Source organism: Aspergillus eucalypticola (assembly GCF_003184535.1).
Source record: "Aspergillus eucalypticola CBS 122712 chromosome Unknown BO83scaffold_46, whole genome shotgun sequence".
Classification (NCBI taxonomy): Eukaryota; Fungi; Ascomycota; class Eurotiomycetes; order Eurotiales; family Aspergillaceae; genus Aspergillus; species Aspergillus eucalypticola.
Window position 1 is genome coordinate 26,290 of NW_020290320.1, and position 19,162 is coordinate 45,451.

General features: G+C 49.3%; 9 protein-coding genes across 9 annotated transcripts; 6 read left to right on the forward strand and 3 right to left on the reverse strand.

The window, feature by feature from the left end:
• Positions 1–947: 947 nt before the first annotated feature.
• Positions 948–1,903, forward strand: BO83DRAFT_326369 (uncharacterized protein; the record flags this gene model as incomplete). The annotated part of the gene is made up of 4 exons (XM_025528037.1): positions 948–1,105; positions 1,189–1,356; positions 1,419–1,460; positions 1,552–1,903. The coding sequence occupies 4 exons, from the start codon at positions 948–950 to the stop codon at positions 1,901–1,903; spliced, it is 720 nt and encodes a 239-aa protein (XP_025382216.1).
• Positions 1,796–4,131, reverse strand: BO83DRAFT_458855 (glycoside hydrolase family 47 protein; the record flags this gene model as incomplete). Its single annotated transcript, XM_025537148.1, has 4 exons — positions 1,796–2,373; positions 2,425–3,113; positions 3,166–3,789; positions 3,846–4,131. The coding sequence occupies 4 exons, from the start codon at positions 4,129–4,131 to the stop codon at positions 2,224–2,226; spliced, it is 1,749 nt and encodes a 582-aa protein (XP_025382217.1). The 3' UTR covers positions 1,796–2,223.
• A 560-nt stretch (positions 4,132–4,691) lies between these two features.
• On the forward strand, positions 4,692–5,985 carry BO83DRAFT_442101 (uncharacterized protein). The gene is made up of 2 exons (XM_025536381.1): positions 4,692–5,255; positions 5,327–5,985. Exons 1-2 carry the CDS (start codon positions 4,894–4,896, stop codon positions 5,889–5,891), a joined length of 927 nt encoding a protein of 308 aa, XP_025382218.1. The 5' UTR covers positions 4,692–4,893; the 3' UTR covers positions 5,892–5,985.
• A 1,488-nt stretch (positions 5,986–7,473) lies between these two features.
• On the forward strand, positions 7,474–8,977 carry BO83DRAFT_191396 (glycosyltransferase family 34 protein). The gene is made up of 3 exons (XM_025526547.1): positions 7,474–7,802; positions 7,863–8,108; positions 8,177–8,977. The coding sequence occupies exons 2-3, from the start codon at positions 7,915–7,917 to the stop codon at positions 8,757–8,759; spliced, it is 777 nt and encodes a 258-aa protein (XP_025382219.1). The 5' UTR covers positions 7,474–7,802; positions 7,863–7,914; the 3' UTR covers positions 8,760–8,977.
• Positions 8,978–10,167: 1,190 nt separating this feature from the next.
• Positions 10,168–11,169, forward strand: BO83DRAFT_432516 (phytanoyl-CoA dioxygenase family protein; the record flags this gene model as incomplete). The annotated part of the gene is made up of 3 exons (XM_025535628.1): positions 10,168–10,607; positions 10,657–10,884; positions 10,944–11,169. The coding sequence occupies 3 exons, from the start codon at positions 10,168–10,170 to the stop codon at positions 11,167–11,169; spliced, it is 894 nt and encodes a 297-aa protein (XP_025382220.1).
• A 43-nt stretch (positions 11,170–11,212) lies between these two features.
• Positions 11,213–12,934, reverse strand: BO83DRAFT_191409 (Zn(II)2Cys6 transcription factor). The gene is made up of 2 exons (XM_025526548.1): positions 12,758–12,934; positions 11,213–12,710 (listed from the first exon to the last, which is right to left on the reverse strand). Exons 1-2 carry the CDS (start codon positions 12,810–12,812, stop codon positions 11,257–11,259), a joined length of 1,509 nt encoding a protein of 502 aa, XP_025382221.1. The 5' UTR covers positions 12,813–12,934; the 3' UTR covers positions 11,213–11,256.
• Positions 12,935–13,385: 451 nt separating this feature from the next.
• On the forward strand, positions 13,386–14,624 carry BO83DRAFT_349855 (Gfo/Idh/MocA family protein). The gene is made up of 3 exons (XM_025528880.1): positions 13,386–13,468; positions 13,522–13,806; positions 13,860–14,624. Exons 1-3 carry the CDS (start codon positions 13,427–13,429, stop codon positions 14,601–14,603), a joined length of 1,071 nt encoding a protein of 356 aa, XP_025382222.1. The 5' UTR covers positions 13,386–13,426; the 3' UTR covers positions 14,604–14,624.
• A 176-nt stretch (positions 14,625–14,800) lies between these two features.
• BO83DRAFT_191475 (uncharacterized protein) lies at positions 14,801–16,855 on the forward strand. The gene is made up of 6 exons (XM_025526549.1): positions 14,801–14,842; positions 14,899–14,913; positions 14,965–15,554; positions 15,603–16,203; positions 16,275–16,470; positions 16,536–16,855. The coding sequence occupies exons 3-6, from the start codon at positions 15,099–15,101 to the stop codon at positions 16,813–16,815; spliced, it is 1,533 nt and encodes a 510-aa protein (XP_025382223.1). The 5' UTR covers positions 14,801–14,842; positions 14,899–14,913; positions 14,965–15,098; the 3' UTR covers positions 16,816–16,855.
• Positions 16,846–18,992, reverse strand: BO83DRAFT_349860 (Zn(II)2Cys6 transcription factor domain-containing protein). Its single transcript, XM_025528881.1, has 2 exons — positions 18,523–18,992; positions 16,846–18,455 (listed from the first exon to the last, which is right to left on the reverse strand). Exons 1-2 carry the CDS (start codon positions 18,606–18,608, stop codon positions 16,895–16,897), a joined length of 1,647 nt encoding a protein of 548 aa, XP_025382224.1. The 5' UTR covers positions 18,609–18,992; the 3' UTR covers positions 16,846–16,894.
• Between the last annotated feature and the right edge of the window lie 170 nt (positions 18,993–19,162).

The following is a 19,162-nucleotide window of genomic DNA, read 5'->3' on the forward strand; positions in this document are numbered from 1 at the left end:
ATGTGGCTTGGTTTTTGTTTCTCCTCAGCTGCGACAGAGCTGGAACATTCATTGCGGGCCATTAGCGCATTCTGGCATAGCCAGCTAGTGACTCAGACAACTAGACCACTAGATGAATCCGGGGTAAAGATATTGACACTTAGTAGGATGGAGTTACGATAGAAGTTGCAGACCAACGCAGAGTGAGACAACGTTAAAGGAGGCAATTGAATCCTTTTGTGGCGACGTCCCGAGCCATCTGAGCTTCCGAGGCTGCGGTGAACCGTGCTCCCCAGTCAAGAAGAATAATTGAGCTAATGATGTTTATGTTCAGGACTAGTGTAACCAACGGTTAAGCGGCCCACACGGTTAGGCGGCCCAGCTGGTAATACTATACAAAAGACCCTTTTGAAACACAAGAGATCTCAACCGCTATAAGACTAGAAGACTCAATATCGTATAAATAGATTATAAATTACATGAATAACTATCTAATACTTCTTACAAACCTATAATCCTATATAAATAATAATAATAGTATCTTATCATATTACAAATTCTGTAATTGATCTGTAATTTTGGATAAAGAAAAATCACATCTTATTTATGCTGCTGTAGATATCTAATATGTAAAACTAGAACTGATTAAATTCAGTACTGGTTGAGATATAAATTTAGAAAGGTATTTTTTATATAGGATAACCAGATGGGCCGCCTAACTGTGTGGGCCGCTTAACCGTGGGTTACGTTACCGGGACACTCTCCTCATTATTATATAAATAGAAATGTGGGATGGGACCACGTGTGTAACTGTGTCAGCTCTTCGAAATAACTTACCCGTGATCATCACGCTTCCCTGTGGGAATGCCGCGAACGATACGGCGACCACCCAACTGAAGGAATACAAAACGCGTACCTGCAGCTGTCTGTCCAATTTACCCATATCTGTGAGCATTACAACTTTCAGAATGCCTGATATGTGTTGCTCGGACGATGCGTTGTACTCATCGGGTGGGAAGGGCTCCATGCGGTATTTATTTCTTCATGGAGGTCATTCCCAACTACCCCCTCCTGACAATTTCTCGGTGGAGGCGAAATTGCTAGTACAAAATACTCATGGAGAGATGTAAGCCAAGCATATCGTATCCCGACAATGCGCTTATCTTAGATGACGCGCCCCTGTCGGCCTGGATACTGACTTCTTACTAGCATTTTCGACGACAGTCCAGATCAACCCACCTCACAGTACCAGTTCATTAATCGCACCTTGAAATCCGTCAATGGCGAGGAAGTTACGTACATACCAAAGCAGCTCTTTGTAGAAAAGATGCTGATGAATGTTTCTATCCCTACATTACTATTCGCCGAAATTCCACGGTAGGCTTTCCCCCCCACCTTGACATCTCCGTCGAAACGAGAATAAAACTGATCAAATACAGTGACCATGCAGATACCCCAAGCAGCGAGAATGTATCGTACGTGTATGTGTACCTAATTCTTTTTCTCCTCTATCTAAGTTCTGCCTGCTGTCAAAATTTACCATGGTTTCTCCTCTCTAATGTCCCGCTTCAGCACCCTACTAATCCTCGGCCGAACCGGTGTGGAGCAAGCCTCCTTCCAGGACTATGAATATCTCAAATCCATGCTTCAACTATTCGTTCCTCGATTTGGACGGGCCATATCGCGCATTAGCGACGCATACCTTCCCGGAGATGCACTGAATCTGTCGCATGAGGTTGCCAGCTACATGATGGTCCCGTCGGGAGATACCAATAATCTTCGCACCTTTCTTGCCATGTATGCAAAGCGCTACATGCTCAAGTCATCTAGCGAAAGAGAGGTATTGGAACGGTGTTTGTTGCATATGCTAAAGATGCCGTTTGAGTTGAGCTCGGCAATACGGTATGGTCTTATTTTGTATTGAGCTTGTTACTTCGGGTTGTGGGCGGCGCTGGTCTAGTCTCCCGGTACACCGGCAGAGATTCGAACGCGGATTCTGCATATGTACTGTGTGGTATCTTTTGCATCTTGGGTAGGTTTGGCCAAGTACGAGTCAAAACTGCCAAGGCGACGACCCTTCAGGTCGCAAACACTTGTTGAACGTGGACGGAAAAAGGACAATTATTACTTCTACACCGATTGCTGCCATAGCATACATGTGACGAGTGGATATAGATTCCGATGATTCCGTCCTCTTATATACCTAGATTGAAGCTCAGTCAATGCCATGGGAAGCTGTAAGTCTCACGTCCTCCGTCTTCTAGTCCAACCCGTTCTGTACTCAGCCTGACGTAGACGTGGAAACACATGAGCTTCGGTGTTGAACACCACGTCAGTCAATGGGAGAAAATCACTTGGTGAGAAGAGGAGATAGAGGTATTTCAAGGTTTCCGCCTGGAAGGTGTCAGCTTCTGATGCGCATATCGTATACCTCGCTTAACATACCAGCCAAAAACTCTCCATATTATCGCGTCTTTTCGGAGGAACTATCGTGACATCACTAAGAGATGTATAACCTTCCCCATCCTTTACCCGCGTGTGCTTTTGGAATGCCTTGAAGATCTCCCATCCCCATTGTCGATATATCGGATCTTTCGTGACACGATACATTAGAAAGAGGCTTTCGACGGTCTCTGGGCGTTGCAAGTTATCGGCATCTATTAGTCGGATGTTGATATCCTTAATCCAGGAGTTCATGTCGTCTCTGCTTGGGGGCCGAGACGCATTTGAATTGGAAAATGGCTCAAGGTCGGAATCTTCTGTCTCGAACCATACAATTTCCGGTGCTAGCCCCGTCTCTGTGACGGCGTATTGCGCCCAGCATGTCTTCGTTAGCTCCCTTGCGAGACGCATCTGCTCCTCTTTTTGAGCATTCCAGTGTTCAGTTCTGCGGGCCTCGGCTTCAGTCAATCCTTCCGTAGCCCCGATTGCGATTGATCCTGGTAGAAAGCAGACGAGATGGTCCATCTTCGGGGAAAGACGACCACCAATGCCGCTTGGAAGCTCTGCTATGTATTGGAGGTTGGAGTGCTTGGTGGAAGTAAGAAGATGCTTCTGAATCCCGGTGAGTGCCTCTTCCCACATTTCTCCGTAGATGGATTCGTTGGTCTGCAGGTATTGCTTAACCAAGTATTCTGTGTCTATATGAGCCTGTATTCAACGTGTGGAATGGTCATGCGGACTTACCATAGTACGAATCGCCACGACTTCCGAGCCGGATGGTCTTGTGCCGGAACCTCCCAGTATCCGGATTCACAAATATGGGGACAAGTCCATCTTTCACGCCGTGACTATCGAGTACCTCCATCACCCTTTCAGCTTTATTCCAATACACATCATCCCCTGTTAGATGGGATAGGTACTTCATCTCCAACTGCACGGTGGCTGCCTCAGCAGTAGATGAGGCCCCGCCATCAGCATGCGAGCGGATCCCTTCTCGTTTTGCTAGGTTGATGCTAGCATAAGGGATGCCCGATCCCGAGTTATATGCTGCGAGCAGTCGGTCTGATAAGTCGACTGCTTTGGACAGGTAAACGAAATCGCGCCCGGAGGAAGCATCTGGAAGCTGAGTGGATAGGTAATGAGCAGACAGCAGGCCCCCAAGCATACGTATTGTGGTCTCGAATGTATTCACGTCCTGGTCTTGATCATAGGTTAAATTCTTATCTAGCCATTGTCGAGCATCCGATAAACGAGTTGTAAGATTCATGATCATGAGCGTATCCAGGCTGTCCACGATTATCCATCCGAGGCCATTGGGGCTCATCTGAGAGCCCATTTTTGACAATGGATGGAATCGGTCTTGTCCTGCTCGAAAGTTGAATTTTCTATCATTCAAATTTGATGCAATGCCGTTCGTCACTCACCCCAGGCATACTGTGCATATGCATCCCAGCTAGTAGTGAAGGCTGTTCGAACCTCCTCTCTATGGATTTCCCAGTAGGTGTCGTTGTGAACTGAAGGAGATGGTCCTAGAAGCGTATCTAGGCTTAAGAAGTGGAAATACCAGCCCACGATTAATGCCAATATTCCAACTAGAGATGCGGAGGCTTTCGAAGGGGATGGGAACAAATAGCGCCAAGTGCCAGCGTCCGGGGTTGTTGTATACGGTCGGCGCTTATTCCCTCGACTATCTGTGTCCCTACAAGCCATGGAATCAGTGGTGGGTATGGAAGTCACAGGTCGACAACTGATCGGAAACTATGCCAGGTGTGTTGTTTAACAACACTTCTTGAAAGAAGAAAGCTTACCCAGATCCCATGCACGGATCAGGGAAAATGCGGCGCATACATGGACGTGCTGGCGGCTACAGGATGGCTCCAATTTGCGAGCAGCACCCGCCATCCCCACTCCTAGCATATCTAACAGCTCGGACATGCTCACAGCTCCCCCATTGGCTATGACAATGGAGTCGGCGGGGGTAATACTACTATCCGTTAGCAGCAACGCTAGACTGACGCCGCTGAATGTGATTGCTACAGGTCACCATCTCATAGCTCCAACGGCTGAAAAGGCATAGTGGTGCATGCCTTCTTTGTGGCTATGGCGCTTAGCGATTGGCAATCAGAATTGAGTACCCCTCCCAATGTCGATAGGGTTAGTAGCTGCATCGTTAGGCATATTTGGTGTAAATATGGATCCAGGACGCTCCCGGAAAGGTGGTGGGCGCTTAAAACAGTGTCTATATGAGGCTGGCGCCCCGACATTTGCTACTGGGTCTTCTGCGAGGACTTTAGGGATCTGAAACTTGCCATCGGTAGATTGCGGCTGCCGTGACATTCCTCCCCCTCACAACAGTGCGATCAAATTCAAGCGCGCTCTGTCTGCATGAGCAGGTCGTCAAACGAATTGAGAAAGACCTTCCGACGCGAAAATACGGGTATCGAAACGAAAAAATCACCATAAATCGCCAGAATGAGTGTCAGCATGGACACGACAGAGTCCAATTATCCTCCCGAAACGGATAGTAGTGGTACTGTCACATCCTACATGCCACTCACCTCAGTATGGACGGCTTCCTCGGGATGTGAAAGCAAGTTTCGCCTTGATGGACCTAGTCTTATGGCCTGGGACCCTGGATATATGCTTGACATAGATACCAATGCTCGATGTTGCCCGCCTCAGATGGTGACTTGGTGGGAACAAGCCCTACTCGGTGTCGGAGGTCAATATCACACAGAGATGGAGATTGGGCCGTTCACTGGACCGGAATCCTGGCCAACGGTCGCATCATCAATAAAGAATGAATACAGCACGCTATGGATGTGTTGCCCATCGTAAGTGCACACTCCATCTACAAGGATTTACATCCCATTCTACAAACAACATACTAACCATACACAAACAGAGGTTACTTCCTATCTCAGGGAACAGTCGGACAGGTAACTGGAAGGTGCATGTCAAGCGTTTATTCCGGGCAGACTTTGACATACGGATCAACGCCATTAAGTGACCATACAGCATGGGCAATGGCAACAACGACATTGACAACGGATTCGACCGTTGGGGCAATCGATATAGTTGGCTGGGAGATAAAGTATCCCGTCACGGCCACAGCAACAGCCACGTCTACGTCAACGGCGACCGCGTCCACCACCTCATCCACCTTAATTTCGGTTCCATCAACAGCAGAGGACAATACTTCAACTTCTGGGAATACCCTGAGCACTGGTGCGAAAGCTGGAATTGGCATTGGTGTTGGGGTGGGTGCAGTGGGCATAATCGCTCTGATCCTGGCTTTATTCCTTTTTAACCAGCGGAAACGACTCGCCATAAACAGTCAGCAGCCGGTCGCTGCATACGCATACTATCCGCCATTTGCAAGGAATGCGAAGCCCGCTGAGCTACCAGGGTATAGGGGTATGCCTGGTGATGCATGGGCTTCCTCACCTGTGGAAATGGGCGAGAGGTGAATATAATAAAGTTCTACTTGAATTCGCACATTCTTCTCTCTTTCTATATTTGTACATATTTATCACCTATTTTTTTTGGGTAGCACGATAATAGAGCCTACAGAGTATATTTATATTCACGGAAGAATACCATTATTTGTGCGACTACACACAGCTCCTAATCAAGTCTGTGCCAAGGGCTGGAAATGGCCACTTTCCCCGACCACATGAAGCGTACTAAGAATATCATCTCAAAAAGAACAAGGGAGACGACCAGATCTTTCCACTGGCTGGTCAGCGCACACAGCCCAGAATCAAGATGAAACACAGCCCTGTCATGGTTCATTATCACGGAGAAATGAACGTTGGGTCCAGGACCGCACTAATGGCTGCATTAGGCCGTCGCAACTATCCAGAAACTAGACTACGCTCATAACAGACTAACAAGCGCCGCCAACTTTAGTACACCACCTACACCCTACACAGTAACAATTATCACACCACCCATACACCATTTATTTAGCCGTGTACCGTGGTCTATGCGCTTAATGGCCAGGGCAACTGGCCCCGGGGTCAACGGTACCTTGCACGTGCAGCATTAGTTCTTGCTTAGGGACACACACCAGTTAACTACCTGCCTCATAGAGTTAGTCGGGGGAATAAGTTGGACCAGCAACTCATTAAATCATGATATCGGTCAATGTGATACTTTCACACCTACAAGTCCATCGTCAAGCATTCTTATAAATGAAATTTGAACATGTTCATGTACCTCCGAATAACAGACGCATCATGAATCCGCCCGAATCCCACGTGGATCCCGGCCCGTCCTGGAGCTAAGCTAAACTCAAGCGAATCCTTAACAGGAGAATGGAGAGCACTGGGTTACGATCACGGACCAACTAGGCCCCGAGCAGTTCCGGGGAGGGAAGCTATTCCGAGCTGCCAGTTTAGCGCGCGGAAGTCACTTGCTCCTCTTCTTCCTTCGCACTCGGACGATCGCCTCGACATGATCCTGCGATTATATTCAGATTCTTCATAAAACTGTCAGCTCTTGTCATCTTTCATGCATGTGCATGATCCTGCGAATGGTAAGGCTGACATATTCCCTTTTTTGCTTTTCTCTCCTGTGGTCAGGCGCCCTCGGCGATCTTCCGGTTGCATTTCGGTCAGCAAAGGCACGAGGTGTTATCGTTATATTAGGATGGGACCCTTAGTCTAATTAATGGGTGGCACTAAAAACAAGCGGTGCTATCACACTGCCTCCGCGCTACGTCGAAAAATCTCATTCGGCGTTACAAGATCCCTACATCATACATCATAATGGACCCCTGCACGGTCTTCCCGGCTGACTTGATAGGCCTCTAATATTCGTGCACCCCTCCGTTCGGCCAGAATCATTCGGCTCAGCCGCTGTTTAGTGCTTGGTCTAGTCACTATCCGAGCAGGCCGGATCCCCTCCCTAAGCAATCTCTAACCCCACAAGGGCATCCGCAGCCCATTGTTCTCTGTCAATCAACAGATGGAGGCGAGCTGCGCGCAGCCAACATCCTGCAGATTCTTACCACATTCGACAATGGCCATAGGTTAGCTGCAGGACCGGCGCCGTCATCCAGCGATCAATCAATGGCCAGGACCCCAAATACCCATGCTATCCGCTGGGGTTGTAATGACTACCCTGCTACCTTTCAGGGTAGGCTGTGAATTGGTTTAGTTATATGGGTGCCCTCTCCGCCCAAAACTGCGCACCATGCTTTCACCCTTTTATTGCGATCTCGCCCACCAGGAATGGAATCAGAATGAAAGAGCCCCCCATGCACCGTGCATACTTCACGATGGGCCGGAGCCAGCGATTCTGGCTCAGGTCGTTATCTAATGTGGTGATGGCTTTCATGGTCGTTGTTGGCCTAATGAAGATGTTCTCCCAATTCCGTGAGTCTACTTCATTCCAAGTTACGTTGTAACTTGTATAAGACTGACCTTCCCAGAAAGCCACCACGAGGCGCAACCATCAGATTCTCAACCTATAATCCGAAAGGTCACTATGGTCTATGGTAACAGAACCTCTTATTATCGAGGCTTAAAGACCCATGAGGATCATTCACTCAAATTCGGATATCCCATGACCGTGCTGCGCAAACCCATCCTTGGGGGATACTGGAGTAAACCTGCCATTCTCTTATCAGCTCTCGTAGAGGAAATGGAAAAGCCAGAGGAAGATCAGGCAGAATGGTTATTGTGAGTTTACCAAACAAGCATGCGAGGAGATCAGTACCGTGAACTAACCAAAGGTCCCCAACGAACAGTTGGTTTGATGGAGACACTATCCTTATGAACCCCAACATTCCCCTCGAGATCTTCCTCCCACCTCCTCAATTCGACGATACTCATCTCCTCATGACCAGCGACTGGAACGGCATGAACAACGGAGTTTTCTTTATCCGCGTCAATCAGTGGGCCATCGAATTGCTTTCTGCTACACTTGCCTACCCAACATCACATCCCGAGGTTAGCCTATTATTTGCAGACCAGTCCGCCATGGATAATGTTATCCTTAAGCACGAATACTTCCGTCGTTCTATCGTATTTTACCCTTTGCGATGGTTCAATGCCTACCCGCGAAACGCGGATGCTGTTGACCTCAACCCCGATCGCCCCGTGGACTCGCAAGTACATCATGGAGATCTCCTGGTTCATTTCCCCGGAGCACCGCCAGATCGGTTCGACGAGATCATGGACCCCTACCTCAAGGTAGCCGAAGCGCATACCCCGGAATGGGAATTGCCTCTTCAGAAGACGGGATATATGAAAGAAATAACGGACTTTTGGCGGGACAGACATGAGTTGTTATTTGGGGATACACCTGAGTCGTCTGACAACCTAGCTTGATCGGGCTGGTCCCAGGGGTTCAAGTTTTCTGTATACAAGATGACACGTTTGGCTTCTTGTCGCAAACATTGCCCATCGAGTGCCGGCACTTTTATGAGAGCGACAATGTTTTGTGACAGCATATACTATGATGTACGACTAATTCACCATTCCTGAGGTGATTATCGTTGCTTTTGCTCTAACAAACCCCATGATACCATATCTCAATGCAGCCTTCTTGATTAACTCATGAACAATGCAACCCACCAACAATAACCCAACCACGTAGACCAAATGACCTACTCCCAGCGCGTGCTCATAACCACAGTGCGTGGAGCAATGTGTACATCTCCCCACCCAAAAGCGGCTCCTTTCAGCCGGAGCCGCTGATCACAATGCTTAGTTGGTTGGTCTGGCCGTGCCACACACACCACGGCGCTTACACAACATATCCTGTTGGTCAGGGTATCTTAATGGGCATAATCAGGTATAAAGAATATCATTTGAATCTAATTGCATTTCAATGCCTTGTGTGTGCCTGAGTATGGTTTCATAGCACATGATTATATTGCAGATTCCGACATGGGCTGTGCTTGCATCATTCGTCTTTATGTGAGTCTTGCCCAGGAATGCCATGTTTTACTTAGTACCCTAGTAGTATCATTTTCTTCTCAGCCAAACTTATACTAGTAAAGCCGAAGAGTCCAGACACACGCACACACACACACACACATATACCATTATGATAGACTTGCTCACCAACAGTCGGTAACGCAGCCATTAGAGCCATGAGTACTAAGTAGAAATGCTTCCCTTCGAAAACCTGCAGCAACTATTTACTAGTAGTACTAGTAAAGTATCCCGCCCGGAGGGACGCCAAACCACTAACGTAAGCCCGTATTCGATCTTTCTCCATTCCGAAAAAAAAAAAAAAAAAAAAAAAAAAAAGGATATTCGGCTCATAGCTAATCTCAGGTATTACATGATCCTTAACAAATAGCAGGCACTACGTATGTAGTTTTCAATTCTAACTAGTAGTCAGATGCCGAATGGGTGTCGGTGCATGATTGGCTCTCTACTTCATACCCCACAGTTCAAGTTCTATGAGTGGATGGGTGGGTGGGTGAAAGAATCCTTTGCGGGGATAAGCTTTCTCATGTATATTGCCGGATTGGGCCTGGGATTTACTTGTCTATACGAGGTTCGGGAGGAGAAGGTTCAAGGGATGGTTTGTCGAGGGGTAATGTGATGCACTTGAGAGAGGTAGATAGTGATACTAGACGTAATAAGGGATTGTAGATACAGTTTCTGTATCTGGCTCAATAGGCTATATAAGGTCGAGTATATCCATATTTTTCGAGACAGAATCATCATCCCTTAGTTGTCTTTGTTCAATTTTATTCATCTGAAGTTCCATCTCTTGGCCACAATGATCGCTCCTGCTACCTCCATCGATAGGAAGGCTTCCTTTGCACGCTTCAATGCCACCAGTACCTCTACTGATGTCCTCGTCGAGGCAATCCGTCGAGACGGGGGCGTGATTGTAGAGGGCCTAATCACACGCGATGCAGCCGAACAGATCAAACAAGATCTCAAGCCCCACTTCGATAAAGATATACCAGACAAGTATGGCTTGTTCCCTCCAACCACCCAGCGTGCTACCAGTTTGCTAGGCATCTCAGATGCATGCGTCGACTTGGCTTGCAATCCAACTTATATCAGCGTTGCCAATGCACTTGTCTCATCCAGCTATTCATTCTGGAGGGGCGATCATAAGGTGAGCGTTTCTGGAAAGCCGATCATCTCTAGTACGGCTGGGTTCCGGGTGACACCAGGAAGTAAGCAGCAGGTGCTTCATCGGGATGATAAGTATGTCAGCAGGGACCTATGTCAGGCTGTTAGGCTGACATGATAGCAGTGACTATCATCCACATGACGCTCAACTGCCTGTAATGATTGGTTGTGTGACCGCATTGACGAAGACAGCCAAGGAGAACGGCGCGACCGTTGCAATTCCAGGATCACATCTCTGGGGCCCGGAGCGGCAACCATTCGATGAGGAGACAGTCCCTGCGGAACTGGAACCCGGTGATGCGTTTATATTCTTGGGGAATCTGTATCATGCTGGCGGTGCGAATGTCACTGAGTATGTTCCTCCTTTCTTCAATTTCTTTGCCGCACTTTGATGACCATTCTGGCGCTTAGAAACGATTGCCGCGAAACGGTGGGAATCTTCCTCTGCAAGCCGACGCTACGTCCGGCCGAGAACCAGTTCTTGGTCGTTCCTTTGGAACGAGTTAAAAGGATGAAGCCCCAAGCCCAGAGACTTCTAGGGTATGGGGTGTGCGAGCCCGGTGTTGGCTTCATGCATTATCAGGATCCGATGAGGGTGTTGTTCGGCGTTGAGGATGAAGAAACTGTTGATATGTGATGGCGTGACATATCAGCTGCATGGAACCACCCGCAGATGATATTCGATAGTGTGTTAGATACGGAGTTTTCTCCGAGCTCATCCATATCAGAACACAAGAAGGTGACCGAGCTGTTGTTTGGAATCTCGACCATACTGTATCCACTTCCCGGTGCCATGATGCTTTGAGCTTGACCAGAATGCACGCAGAAAGTCCAGTGCCCTATGGTTGCACCACAACCCAGTCGTCACAAGTAGCTTTAGCAGAACCTGTTCAACTATTCGTTGCTTATCCTCATCTCCCCAACACTCTGTGCCAGCAATGAACAGAGGGAAGAAGAGGTCCTGTGAGAATGCATCACCGGAAGCCAAGACAACCTTTTGAATTCTATCGAGCAGTATGGGTACGGTAGAGGAGACGGTTTTCATCATTGCGGTTGGAGATGCAAAAGCCTGATGAAGGTAGATAAGCGTCGCGTAATAATGTGTGTCTATGAGAGCTTCAAAGCCTTCTCGCGTAGTCTTCCCCTGGGACAAGAGACATGTGATATCCGACAGACTCATTTGTGTGGAGGCCTGCTCTAGCTTTGCTTGCCAGATGTTGAAGTTGACATCAGGTGGCTGTCGGCCTTCGATGAGATACCCATAATGATGTCTTTCCATGGCAGTAATGTCATTGATCAGGTCTGTAAATGTCCAAGGCTGGAACTCGATTGCTGTAGTCGCTACTTTACTGCTGCCTGAGAAGGAGAAAACATTATTGAATACCTCAACGTCCCTGATCTCTTTGATCGCAAATTGTGTCATGGGATCGAGAGTCTCGTTGCGAGCGCACACTCCATACCTGCTTACGATGGCACGACAAGCATGTAGATGAGTAGTCCAGTCAGTCGAATCGCGAGTCACCAATTCCGCATGGCAAAGTGTAATCGCAGCAATGAGAATTCTAGTCAGACATAGCTGGTCAGGGGGCTTCACGGCATGACAGTCTAGTTGTCGCTGGATCTCTTGGTTTAGGCTGCGTAAGGCAATATCTCTTAGGCTAAGATTGACCTGTTTCATACGTAATGCAATGGTACCAGTAGATGTGGCTGCTAAGTGAGCGGCAGCGAGATTGAGTATAGACAAGCGGACACTTATAGACCCTTGCGCCAGAGGCAGCACGATCTTTCTCCAAGGATTCTTGTGACTGTCGATCCACGAGAATATGCTTACAACATGGCGGCTAAAGTGATTGATCAGTCGTTCACCCAGGACCGTCGATGACTGGCGGCGACCGAGACCATCATTTGTCAGAGGGTGAGGGATCGGCGGACTGGCCTCCACAACGAATGTATGGAGAATAGAAGTACCATGCTTGATGATGTAGCCTTCCGTTTCTCGATCTTGCGGACTGAATCCAGGTCGAGATAAAGACTGGTTCCCTCGACGTGCCATGGCATGGTTCCAATTCAATTGAACTGCGTCGAACCCAGGACAACCGAGCCCGCGAATAGTGCACTTACGGCACTGTGGAATAGTCCGATCACATTTTATGCGTCTTTTTGTGCATAAACGGCAGTCTGAAGCGTCAGCAGGGTTTGCAATGAGTTGTGATCGATCTCCGTACCTCGGGTTGCAATTTTCCGATCGGCAGGGAGAAAGTCATTCCGTACATTCTTCATCGTGCGAGCCGGTTGGGGAGTATACCCCGGCGACAAGCATATGAAGAACTAATATTAAGATTAGCTGGTACTTGGAGGCCTTAGGAGCGACTTGTGTCGTGGCATGGAACTGCAAGATGGATTCCTATCGTTGCCATGTTCGGGGATGGATGAGTGGATAACAAATTGTTAGCATCAAACGGATGGTTATCGCTGAGTGGGTCACATGATCTTCCGCATTCAGGACAGCGGGCGTTATTTCCTTCTACGACAGCATTTCTATGAACTCAACGAGCTCAAATGTTCGATTTGAGAGTATCCAGGATCGGGTTTCAATCCCCGTTATTACAATTATGGGCCAACCTGTGAGGTTCGAAAACTGCATGATATTACTCTCTTTTGCCTATTCCGGTATGTCCCGGCGAGGCTGCGGCCAAGGCCGCCAACAGCCGTTTACCGTTTTAGGGAAGTGTCGGCGGCTGTACATACAGTTGTAAGGTGACCAGCTTCTGTATACTGAACACCAAAAGGCATAAATAGAGCTCATGATTCCCAGAATGCACTTTGAACTTCACTGAAAAATATACTAGAGGAAACAACTTCTCAAGTACTCGATCATCACAATAAACGTAATCATGAGTTCCATCCAGATTGCAGTTGTTGGCCTTGGCCGGATGGTACGCATCCTTTGCATTCAGAGTCTCGTACCTCAATGCTAATATACATCCAGGGAAAGCGCCATGTGCATACATTGCTCTACCGGGTTCCACGGGCGAAAGTGGTGGCTGTCTGCAGCACTGATGCTAGCGAGATTGAATGGGCCACGAGCAACCAGGAGTATAGAGATTTCGGCATCACTGTGTATGAAAACTACGACAACATGCTGGCTCACCCCGGACTTCAGGCAGTCTGGATCTCGAGCAGCACTGATGTGCATGCAAGCCAATCCCTGGCTGCTATCAACAAAGACCTGCATGTCCTTTGCGAAAAGCCATTGAGTACGGACTTGGCAGAGGTATGCTACTGTGCCGTAACTGATCAAACCACGCTGACACACTTCGACACTAGGCCCAGTCAGTGGTTGATGCAGCAAGAGTCAAGCCTTCGCTCAAAGTGATGGCTGGTTTCTCGCGCAGATTCGATGCCTCCTACCGGGACGCGAGCCAGAAGATCTTCGACAAAAAGGCCATTGGATCACCATTTCTGGTACGGTCAAACACCTGCGACTTGAAGGATGAGACGGGCTTCTTCGTCCGATACGCATCTCGCAACGGTGGTATCTTCGTCGATTGTGCCATCCACGATATTGACTTGTCGCTCTGGTTCTTGGATAACCCGACGCCCAAAGCTTGTTGGGCAGCTGGCACGCTTCAGCATCACCCTGAGCTGAAGGACCTGGCAGACGTGGACAATGCAGTCGGAGTTGTTGAGTTCTGGGGTGGAAAGATCGCTTACTTCTACTGCTCGCGGACCCAGGCACATGGTCATGATGTCTGCACCGAGATCACCGGAACCGAGGGCAAGGTGATGGTCAACGTGATCCCGCGACAGAACAACGTTGTCCTTGCCGATAAACTGGGTATGCGGCACGAAGTGCAGCCGGAATACTGGGAGCGATTCGAGAATGCATTTGCTGTGGAAGCCAACGAGTTTGTGAATGCAGTGCTGAAGGACACCGAAGTTCCGCTGCCGCTAGAGCGAGGAATCATGGTGATGAAAATTGGCCAAGCTCTGCAACGGGCTCTGCTGTCTGGGGAGGTAGTCCGGTTTAACGAGAATGGCGAGCGACTGAACTGCAATGATTTACATTGATCCTGTCAAGCTCCAGAGCTCATAGAATTGTTAGTGAAATGAAACACTTATCTTGATGAAATTATGTTTGGTGGGAGAATGCAAGGAATGCGGGGATGTGGGGAACTTCCCCTCAAGGCGGCTTTGGCCCAATAGAGTAGGCCGCGCCGTCGAATTGCCGTTACCGCCAATTGCTTCACATCCAACAATGCCATCCTCACGGTCTAAACTGGCACGGACGCCTTGCTCTAACTGCCGCGGTAGGAATTAAAAGCATTACTCATCTATTGAATGTATACTAATGCCAAACTTTCAGAGAAACATGTCAGATGTAGGTCTGCTTCGGAACAACATGCCCAATGTCTGCTCAACTTGAGTACAGGTGATAAACAACAACCGACATGCACCCGATGTAAGGAGAAAGACTTGGTCTGTAGGCCAGTTCAGCGAAAGTCCGTTTTTCGTCAAGGGTCGACGGCCCGGCTTGATGGGAACTTCTCGAAAGACCAATCTTGGATGAACAGCCAGCCAAAGAAATGGAAGCTGTTCTCCGGAGACTCTTCACTCCCACAGTCCATGGATATGGCTCAGTGCCCATCACCATACCAGGCGTCAACAGTGCAATGCGACACATCAACATCCGGAGAAACAGATGGTCATGTCTGGACTCGGGATAATGGCAGTCATCGTGGCACTCACTTTGAGATTCAAAGCTCACCACCTTATGATCCGTCCCGGAATGGCTTTCACCCCGTCGTATCTGGGGATACGGCTAATGTCAACGGACGGTCTTATGTTGCACACGAGTGGGATACTGTGAATAACCCTAGTAGAAATCCCTGGTTCAATGGGATTCAACCATCATCAACAACAATTGAAACACGGAGCGCTTTCTCCACTCCCGAGCCCGCGCAGACCAGCGTCCAAGAGGCATGTCTGCTACGCCATTTCATCGAGGAAATATCACCCTGGGTAAGCCAATCGATGCCTTACGATACCTACTCAACTAAAATACCTCAGTTCGACCACTGCGATGACCGTCGACACTTCCAATTAGTCGTACCGCGCCGAGCCCAACACTGCTCCATCATCAGCAACGCTCTATTCGCAGTTTCAGCACGCCACCTATCTCGCCTCCCACAGTACGCCACACCCAATGGGATTTGCTATCGCGGACAGCTTCTTCCCAATTTAGAGAAATGTACAGCCGTGGAATACACCCTCAAATGCATCCCCGAACTCCTCAAGTTCCCCGAAATAACCGATCCTACTGAACAAGAAAACATAATGGTAGCAACGGTTATTCTCCGCCAATACGAAGAAATGGAAGAGGATATCGAGGACCACGACATGTCCATGCAAGACAGAGTGAACTTCTTAGCCATCACGCAGAGAATCATCGACGCTATGATATCCCACCGGTTGGAACAGTCTCTCGCTACGGCAGCGTATTGGATCGTTATCCGACAGGAGGTATACTATGCGCTCACGAGACAGCGTGCACCCAAGATGCGATTCAGTCCAGAGGACTGGAGAAAGGCATCTGTTGCAAACACGTTGGTAATGCTCGCTAGTGAAGTGACGAAGTGGCGCTGGGGTGACGGTACGCGTGAGGAATGGAGTTCGTTCCCTCCCTTTTCACCAACTATCCGTCCATCCATCACCTGCATCGCTAACCAATTCCTCCCAAAGACCGCCTCATGCTCCGCCACCGCAAACTCCAACACGACTACCGTCACGACCTCGCACCCCTCTTCGAAAAGAAAGCAGACCGATCCCGCGGCGAACTCTTCCCTACAATCTGGTACAGCTCCGACGAGCAAGTGACTGCAGTGCAGCACCTCGAAATAGCTAATATGATACTGACAGCCCAGAATCCATATCTATCGTACGTCTTACAACCCCTATTCATGATTCATAATCCAAAATCCAAAGTCCTAACTAACGTATCAGAAACTCCACCCGTGCCGCACACCGCAAAGCAGAAGCAGAAGTCCGATCCATTGTGCTCAGAATATGCGGTATTGCGGTGCACCACGCCCACTGTCATCCGGCGTTAGTCACTGCCGTGATAGCTATTACTCTCTACGGTGAGTATTTCACTGAGCTGGAAGAGCGCGAGGCGCTGGTTGGGATTATTGATCGGACGCGTGAGTTGCATTCGTGGCCGATGCAGAAGTGCTATGCGCGGTTGAGGCGGGGGTGGGAGGAGATGGATCATTGTGGTTCTTGAGTGGTCATTAGGAATGTGTGTCACGTTCTAAGATACTATATTCGTTACATTGTAGATAGGGTGGCACAGTATGATGTATTTAGTTGAGCATGCGCCCCCTCTTCGGTGCAATCGCCTTCACGCACGACCACGAAGTCAAATAATCCGCGCTCTGCAGAGCATCCTGCAAGACAAAATCCTGACCACTCATGATCTGCTGCTGAATGCGTTCAATATGCCCCACTGTAGACATATACTGATCCACCGTAGCGGATGGCGAGCTCGCAGCGGAACTTGACCCAGCATCCGACTTCTCATCCATTGTTCCTGCTGGCACATTGTCCGCATCCTTCTTGATATCCGCTTTCACAAACTCCAGTAGGAGGAACGACGCCCACTTCGACTCGAACAGTCCTTCGCGATGCGGCCATTGCTGTAGAACTTCGATGGCGCGTAGTCGTACCCGGATATCGTAGCATCCGAATGAGATCAGGTATAGACTGGGTAGGATGCCCACGTCAAGTGTGAATGCTGGTCGTTCCGGGTAGCGCTGTAAGAGTGCCTCGACGAGGTATAATGCCTCTTGGTACTCTGGTGTGTAGAGGTCGAGCACGACGGGGTTCTTGGCTAGGAGGCAGGTTTTCACGGATAATGTAAGGGTTCGGTGGAGGATGTAGATGATGTCGGAGCCGCGTTGCTCTTTTCGTGTGAGGGTGGGGTATGCGTGTCTGTAGAATGGGGTGAATAGTTCGGCGTAGTGGGTTAGTTGAGAGAGGAGTTGGTATTGACGTGGAAGCAGGGAGTTGTAATCTCTCGCCACGTCGGCGGGAGATAGTGGCCAGGATTGTGATGTGAAACGAAACACGCCACTGACTAGGGGCTCGATGGCTTGACGGGCTTCGATCAGGCTTGTGAAGGACTCGGAATTCTTTAGTTGCCATTGGTATTTGCCTAGTTCATTGTCCACGCAAAGGACAGGCCCGTCGACGCCGTAATATGTCGACTGAATATCTAGCTGTACGAATGCTGCTACTAAGCATTTCTCGACCGGTGATTCGGTCTCGTCTGCTAGAGGCTCCTGGACTTTGAGCTCTCGGAGGATGCGTAGGCCGCCTTGGAGGTGGTGGCATGCTCGCTCGTATTGACCTTGTAGGAGCTCTAGGAGCGAGTACAGAAGACAACAGAGCAGCATGACTTCTCGCAAGCGGGGATCGCTCGCATGCCGTCGACTCAATATCCCGAACGAGCGTGCGGACTGTTCGAGTGCAAACTTCTGCCAGATATTCTGCCGAGTCTGGCCCGGCAATGGCATTCCCGATACCTCGACGTCCTGGTGTACGGCGCTCAAGGCCACCGCAGCGTGGTAGACCGCTGGCTCGGAGTAACTGATCTGAAGAACGAGCTGTTTCCATAGTTCCGAGTCGAATAATTCCAGTAATCCTGGGATTGTGAAGTGTTGAAAGTGCGAGAAGCAGCGCCGCTCGTCGGATGTTATCGCCCAACGAAAGCCATCCGTTACTTGAGTGAGTAGGTTTTGGGGATGACGGTGCGTGTTATTTGCTGCGCGCGGGAGTCGGTGGATGTCGTAGGTGCAGGAGCGCCCGGTTGATGTGCAATTTTTACATTGGTTTGGAGTTTCATCGCACTTAATACGGCGGGCGCTGTTGCATGCGATAAAGGAATTAGCGGCCGCGGCAGTCGAGTGAGGACTGAATGGTAGTGACTTACCGACAGGTGCGACACCCATTCCGCGACCTTGTGCCGTCTGCTCTCCTCCGTTTCGTCGGTTCTGATGTAGTGGGTTTTCGAGACATGGCTGCGCGATACGATATTGCAGTTTTTCAAAGTCAGGAAATGGAAGAAGGGTTTTGAAGAGAACCTGAGACATGTGCAATGCGTGAGGGGGTCTTGGGGTTGTAGCGGCGGGACACTAGGCTGACGAACCCCAAGTTCTGGCTTGACCAATAGTGAATTTGAGACTGGAGCCATGGCGGGTTAGTGGTTGCTAGTGAGTCTTCCGGTCCTGTTAGCCTTGCAATAGGTGGGACGGAGCAGAGCAGAGCAGCACTGCCATCGCGTCGACGGCCCACAGGGGAAGGGGACCATCAGGGCAAAGCGGAAGGATTCGATCCACTGATGAGCCCCCAATAGGCAAACCGGACATCCGATTAATATGACCTAAATATGTGACAGGCAGGCAGACTCGCCTAGTGAGATTGTTTCAACCGGAGATGCAGTGAACGGAGGCTGCTCCATGCTCCGCTCCGGGCCGGAGCCCCGGAGTGGCGCCAGGCACCATTTGCGCCCCCAAGATCGTGCTGTGAAACTAGATTGAATATTTGTATTACTTCTGCACTTTCTCAGCAAT

What these genes read in the sequence shown, in the direction of transcription:
- BO83DRAFT_442101 (XM_025536381.1), top strand. Translation starts at nt 4,894, where the DNA reads ATGAGTGTCAGCATGGACACGACAGAGTCCAATTATCCTCCCGAAACG. An exon ending in CTATGGATGTGTTGCCCATC is followed by an intron (nt 5,256 to 5,326) that starts GTAAGTGCACAC and finishes ATACACAAACAG; the next exon opens with AGGTTACTTCCTATCTCAGG.
- BO83DRAFT_191396 (XM_025526547.1), top strand. Translation starts at nt 7,915, where the DNA reads ATGGTCTATGGTAACAGAACCTCTTATTATCGAGGCTTAAAGACCCAT. An exon ending in GATCAGGCAGAATGGTTATT is followed by an intron (nt 8,109 to 8,176) that starts GTGAGTTTACCA and finishes CCCAACGAACAG; the next exon opens with TTGGTTTGATGGAGACACTA.
- BO83DRAFT_191409 (XM_025526548.1), bottom strand. Translation starts at nt 12,812, where the DNA reads ATGAAGAATGTACGGAATGACTTTCTCCCTGCCGATCGGAAAATTGCA. An exon ending in TCGGAAAATTGCAACCCGAG is followed by an intron (nt 12,711 to 12,757) that starts GTACGGAGATCG and finishes CTGACGCTTCAG; the next exon opens with ACTGCCGTTTATGCACAAAA.
- BO83DRAFT_349855 (XM_025528880.1), top strand. Translation starts at nt 13,427, where the DNA reads ATGAGTTCCATCCAGATTGCAGTTGTTGGCCTTGGCCGGATG. An exon ending in TTGTTGGCCTTGGCCGGATG is followed by an intron (nt 13,469 to 13,521) that starts GTACGCATCCTT and finishes ATATACATCCAG; the next exon opens with GGAAAGCGCCATGTGCATAC. An exon ending in TGAGTACGGACTTGGCAGAG is followed by an intron (nt 13,807 to 13,859) that starts GTATGCTACTGT and finishes CTTCGACACTAG; the next exon opens with GCCCAGTCAGTGGTTGATGC.
- BO83DRAFT_191475 (XM_025526549.1), top strand. Translation starts at nt 15,099, where the DNA reads ATGAACAGCCAGCCAAAGAAATGGAAGCTGTTCTCCGGAGACTCTTCA. An exon ending in CGGTACGCGTGAGGAATGGA is followed by an intron (nt 16,204 to 16,274) that starts GTTCGTTCCCTC and finishes TTCCTCCCAAAG; the next exon opens with ACCGCCTCATGCTCCGCCAC. An exon ending in GCCCAGAATCCATATCTATC is followed by an intron (nt 16,471 to 16,535) that starts GTACGTCTTACA and finishes CTAACGTATCAG; the next exon opens with AAACTCCACCCGTGCCGCAC.
- BO83DRAFT_349860 (XM_025528881.1), bottom strand. Translation starts at nt 18,608, where the DNA reads ATGTCTCGAAAACCCACTACATCAGAACCGACGAAACGGAGGAGAGCA. An exon ending in AATGGGTGTCGCACCTGTCG is followed by an intron (nt 18,456 to 18,522) that starts GTAAGTCACTAC and finishes CGCATGCAACAG; the next exon opens with CGCCCGCCGTATTAAGTGCG.